This window comes from Chenopodium album, chromosome 2, assembly GCF_948465745.1.
Source record: "Chenopodium album chromosome 2, dcCheAlbu1.1, whole genome shotgun sequence".
Taxonomy (NCBI): Eukaryota; Viridiplantae; Streptophyta; class Magnoliopsida; order Caryophyllales; family Amaranthaceae; genus Chenopodium; species Chenopodium album.
The window spans coordinates 81,706,894-81,712,843 of record NC_137835.1 but is presented as its reverse complement, the minus strand read 5'-3'; the positions used below and the strand labels follow the sequence as shown (position 1 = coordinate 81,712,843).

The 5,950-nt window shown below is 35.4% G+C and overlaps 1 protein-coding gene across 3 annotated transcripts; it reads left to right on the top strand.

Annotated features, from left to right (window-relative positions):
* Nucleotides 1-291: 291 nt before the first annotated feature.
* LOC145589786 (uncharacterized) lies at nucleotides 292-5,225 on the top strand. 3 transcript variants are annotated; one of them, XM_081646482.1, is made up of 9 exons: nucleotides 292-656; nucleotides 2,391-2,507; nucleotides 3,181-3,246; nucleotides 3,355-3,410; nucleotides 3,502-3,576; nucleotides 3,692-3,861; nucleotides 3,940-3,986; nucleotides 4,402-4,426; nucleotides 4,876-5,225. In XM_081646482.1, the coding sequence occupies exons 1-9, from the start codon at nucleotides 384-386 to the stop codon at nucleotides 4,932-4,934; spliced, it is 888 nt and encodes a 295-aa protein (XP_081502608.1). In that variant the 5' UTR covers nucleotides 292-383; the 3' UTR covers nucleotides 4,935-5,225. The 3 variants fall into 3 exon arrangements, with proteins under 3 accessions (XP_081502608.1, XP_081502601.1, XP_081502617.1); XM_081646475.1 differs by having other exon boundaries at nucleotides 3,940-4,055; XM_081646491.1 differs by lacking the exon at nucleotides 4,402-4,426 and having other exon boundaries at nucleotides 3,940-4,055; nucleotides 4,876-4,908.
* Nucleotides 5,226-5,950: the final 725 nt, after the last annotated feature.

The following is a 5,950-nucleotide window of genomic DNA, read 5'->3' as shown; positions in this document are numbered from 1 at the left end:
TCATTAGAATATAATACAATGTACATTATAATACAGTAAAATGTACATTTTTATATACATACATGATCATTTATACCAAATGTACATTTACTATATGAATAATGTTCTTTAATATTATCATGTTATTTACTAATATTACAAATGTTCTTTAGATTTACAAAAAAACATATAAAACTGGATGTTCTTTATAAAAGAACTATATGTTCTTTGCTGAATAACTAGAAAAAATTTCACCTCTCTTAACCTAGAAATCTAGAATCAAATAAATTCCGTTTATATCTATACAACAATTTCCCTCGTGGGTTTTGGGAATAAAATAGCGTATGTAGCGCACACCCAAAATATGTAGTATACGACTTTGATGGTGAAACCAGAAGACGAAAATGGCTGACAATGGTTCCGCCCTAACCACCAACGGAGCAATGATAAACAATGTTTACTGGGAAATCCAATACGCTAGATTCTTCAACTTCCCAATTACTTCTTCCTCAACTCCTACTTCCTCTTTTCTCCGCCCAATTTACGCTGGCAGGAAGGATCGTTTGAAGGGCACTTGGGTTCCTTCTTCTTCTTCCAATGTCTCTCTTCATATTCTTCTCTTTGATCTTTCTTTTTCTGAACCTACTCTCGTTGTCTCCCTTGGTGAGAGTATTTATGTGAGTTCCCTTCTGGGTTGCCCATCAACTGTTTGATTATATGTCTCAACGACTACTTTAAATTTTTCCATGATTCATCGAACTTTTTAGATTGATATACTTGTGTGTATATTGTTAGGGGATGTTCTGGGTCGGATCCGGATCAATTGAAGTCTAGTAGGGTTTGGATTATAGAGTAATTGTGGGTTTATGGGTATTTGTTCATTCGAGGAATTAAGGTCTGTGTTTGATGTATGAGTATGGACTTAAACGACCTGTATTTTGGATTCCCTGCGTAAATTTCTGATGTGGGTTGTTGTTAACTTATGAATTGAATGTGGCTGGAAGTTAATGTTTCCTAAGGTTAGAGTAAGATGAGATGGGTGGTTTGTTATTTGATTGATTATGGATCTAAAATGTCCTAATTTTGTTGGGCTTTTAAGGGTGATCTTATTAGTGGGTACTTAATATGAGAGGGTGTTCCTAATACAAAATTTTATGGGGTGGAGAGAGATTAGTGTTGCAAGAATTATGGTGGGTTAAGCGAAAATTGTAACCCCAGGTATAATTGATTTTTACTCCATAATAAATTGTAATATACAAGCGAAGGTTAAATGTATGGGTTTGGTGTCATTGATTAGTATGATAACTTATTTTGTAGATAATTTATTGAGGTTTCAAGTGTTGTGAATGATTGTGAAATTTTCTGAAAGAGTATGTATGTATGTTATAGATAATTAACTAAGGAAGAAAATATGGGGGTATGAAATCCTTGCTGCCTTTTATCTTAGTTCAAGCAAAGATCAAATTATGGTGCTCAAGGCGCACCGTATGGTGCTTTGCCATAGACTTTCCTCAATAATGAAATGTGCAACTGTATAGATACGATAATGTTGTCTATATTCAGTGTTCTAATCTTTGTTTTCTTATGTTCGTGAATTGATTAGGTATAAGTAGCAGTGAGTGGTTCTGAAGTTCCTATATGATCATTTTAATGTGATTCCTTCTGATTTTATCAGAAAATTCTGGAGAAATGCTTACATACTATCACTAATCAATATGCACTGGCTATATCTTACATTTTGCCAGAATGTACACATTAAAAAAGTTAAGGTTGGAGTCCAATTATGTAGTTACTTAGTGCAATTTTAGGAATTATGATTTCTGCTGTGGTACTCTTTTTGGTTGATTTACAACACTCAAAATACAATGTTTGGAAACTTTATTTCGGATTGTGCCCCCTGAGCTGTGTGGATGGGTTAAATTTATACAAATCCATTGAATAACTTTGAAGCATGGACAAATTAACCTTGGTCCTTGCTATTGCCTCAGATTGATGTTTTGTACCTAATGAAATTTATAATGATTTTTATGCATGTTGTGTATGGTTGTTTTGAGAGCCTCGATTGATCATTAGTACTCCACACAAGAAAGGGCTATTGACAAAAATCTATCATTGTTATCGTTCTTTGATTTCTGTAATGTACTGGCTCATTTATGTAGTCGTTAGACAACTTGAGAAGATTTTCAGTTTTTCATATAGATTAGTCAGTTATGCAGTTTTGTAGTGCTCTTCTTTCTCTATGCAAAAGCCATCCTGGTGTTGTAGCTTCCCCTCCTTTTTTTCTTGCCTGGGAACTGAATCTATTTATACAAGATGTTACTGGTTTTTTAGCATCTTACTGTTGGTGAAACAAAACAGCAGAAGCATTAACATTTGTTTGTAATTTTTATTCTGGGTGATTGTTTGTGCAGGAAGAACACTACATTTCAAAGCTGAATTTTACGTGGCCACAGGGATCCGATGATTCAGGATGTGCTCTTAGAGGAAGCAGAGTAATATTTGCCAGTTACAGAGATGGCATGGGCCAGGCAAGCTTCTAGACTGGGATTTCCATTGATTGCCTTCTTTGAGTTCTTTCATGCATGGCTAACACACTTCTTGCTGACTTGCTGTTTAACATTTTAAGGTTTTGCTCTAGACAACCTTTTGCAATCAGTTTAGCAAAGAATCTATATAGTCCAGAATCTTAAGATGATTACTTGATGTATGTGGCTCTGAAGATGACTAATTGTAAACTATTTTCCCATGATTATCCATTTATCCAAGTGAGCTCCTGACATACATGAGCTCCTGATGTTGTCTCTCAGCATCTCTGTGATCTTCTTAGACAGATTTTTATCTGAAAGACTAGGAAAATTCTCGTCTTCTGAAACAATTTACTTTTGGAAAGAAATTGTGCAGTGCTCAATGTTAGTTCTTGCTGATAGGCCATCAGTGTCTTTGCTGTTGTGGTATTTGGGAAGCGATGCTCGTTTTCCTCGAGTGTCAACTGCTGTTTACAGGAGGATCCAAAGCCAAAGCCTTGTTCAAAATAAAAAAATGCTCTCTCTGGCAGTGCTAACATGATACATCTTCATACGCAGCTCCTTTGTTTCCAACTTTTGAAAAACTTGTTTAAAAATAAATCCTGCTTATGATAATGTCTTGGTGCTTTCTAATCTTGAGCCTGACGTTTTTTTTGTGACCTATGTGATGTTTCAGATTCAAAAGTTTGCGCTTCGTTTCTCCTCTTCTAAAGAGTCACAGGAATTCATGGAGTCATTAAAGGTGAATCAGCATTGTGAATTTGTCAATGTTACTGCAATCATAGTAACATACATCTTCAACCAGGGTAGACACTGTGGCTGAAATTTAATATCATACTTTTTATAACAGAGTGTGAAGGAAGGAAGAAATTGTTCAAGTTTATCACTCAGTGTGCTCAATGAGGGGTATGAAACCATCTCTTCTGAAGAAATTGTACATAAGAAGCAACCACTTAAGGCTAAAAAAGAAAATTGATGATTGATCTTATTGTTTAAGGGTCAATGAAGAGCATACGCCACTGCGTCTACCTTCAATCAACCAGGAACATGATCCATACTCATGCTCTGAGGGGTATGAAACCATCTCTTTCTTGAAGAAATCTTCCACCTTGTTGTAATTTAGCACAACTAAGCAACAACCATGTAAGGCTAAAATAGAGAATTGATGATTGATCTTCTTGTTTAAGGGTTGACGAAGAGCATAGGCCACTGCTGCTACCTTCAATTATCCAGGAACATGATCCTTACTCATGTTCTGAGGAAGCAGCTCAGGATCTTGCTGTTGGGAACACTGATGTTGCATTGCCTCAGAGCTTTTCTGCACTTCTCGCTGATTGTTGCACTGAGACTAATCTAGGTACAAAGCAAAATTATAAGCTATTTTGCACGTAGTTAGCTTTTATTTACTTTCATCGACTAACTATGTATTCTATAGGAATACCTCAAGTACCGGCAGAAGATCTGAACCGTTTCTACAAAGAGGTATCTTTCAGATCTTTGACCATGTCTATTATCCAGCTGCTAGATGCTTCACCATCTTGCACCTTACAGGTAAAAGTATTGGAACTTCTAAGAGGATTTCTCATGTGTGAGTTTAGGTTCTAATTGAGATGTGCAGGATACGTTTTTATTTACGTATGAAAGTTGTCCATTAATACTTGATGATAGAAATGATATAGTGGTCTATTACTAGCTTGGCGGCCTGTAAGGCTGTAACAATATATTTCTTGCTGGTTCTGCAACAAAGCCGACTGTTTACTTTGTGGAACAACAAAAAAATCTTGTTTCATGTACCACGTATTTCTTTAGGTTTCCAATTTGTTTGCTACTTGAATATTCTTGTTGCTGATGTCTTTTTTCTTCTCTGTATATTAACTTTATGCTTATTGTTTTCCAGAAAAGGGGAGCAGACAAAATCTTAGGTTAGTATGCTTTTGGTTATAATTCATAAATATGGACAGGAAGGCTACTTTCTATATCTTAATTTTCTGTTATAAAAGTGGACTTTGATCAACATGATCACAAGTGCTTGAGGGCATGCAATCATTCTCAATTCTTTCTAATACTGTGATAGAAGATTAATACTTCCGTCATACATGATACATCACCTGAGAGTGGCCTCCATATACAATACAATATCACATTCTCGCACATTACTTAAATTGAAATTCAAATCATGAAACACCTTGTTCAAATAAAGATTGACCTGTTTTAAAATTATATTTCTTGAATCTAAGGGTATACATGAATGATGAACGGTCTAATACTTCAGGAATATTGTGATGCTTATTTTATATAACAGGATATGCTGTTCTGCTAATTTACTCAGCTTCAATTATCTGAATTTTTTTTTGTTCTTTTGTTATTACAGACATGTTAGACATGATGGATAGTGTCGTCATTGAACTGGGAGGAAACTTGGCAATTTGAGGACCACATAGATACTGTTCTAATTGGACTTGAAGGAGACTTGGCAAATTAAGGACCAGTTTTATGTCTCAACCTTCTGTAAGTAGCGAAATTATCGGCAAACTCAGGTTTCAACCATTATCTCATATACTAGCTCCCAATTTTGAATGTACAGCAATCTGAATCATTATATTCCACTATATGCTTTAACTTTTGCTAATATACATGTATGGTTACAATTCTAAATTTGACAATAGTACTTGTATATGTATATACAGTCATTTGATGTTTGCTGTCTCCTTTTAACATTGAATCTACTTGGTTTATTACTATTATTACAAACTTTCCTGGCCATATTGAAGTCAAGGGCCGTGGAAAGTTAAGGAACTCTTACTATTCACTAAGATCAGAATAATAACTATTAAGTCTGATCTCTGGTTTTTTTTTACTCTGCATCATAGAATCTCCTTCTATTTAGTTAAGAAATTCTCAACCAATTCCCTGACTTTACCAGAACGGCTGATCCCAAGAGTACTTTGGAAAGTTAAAAACAGTGTTACCTAATACTCCACTGCTCCCTCCTCCCTCCCCATTGGGTACACGCGTATTGGAGCGCGAATACAAGTATGATGACAGTTTTAGGCTATTTTAACATAACTATGTAGCATATTGGGATCTTGTATACATATTAGGTAACCCGGGTTTAGAAGGAAAATGATTTAGGCACATCAAAATTGATTTTGATACACTTCTACGTGAGAAGAGCCTTAAAACTATGCTCTCACAAGTCATATGGGTGTGCGAAAATCAGTTTACAATTTAGAACTATTCATAGGTTGATTTGTCCAAGTGCCATGTGCTGGGTTTGCCTTAAGAATAATGCCAATATAAGGGTTTGAAAATAAAAAGTTCCTTTAAGATTACATGGCCCAGCCATATGTTCACCTGTTTGAAGAATTCAGGCCCGAGATCTATGGCCCAATCCTTATTACACGGCAAGCTAACTTTACAAGCTTCCATAATTTCAGTGTCTACTT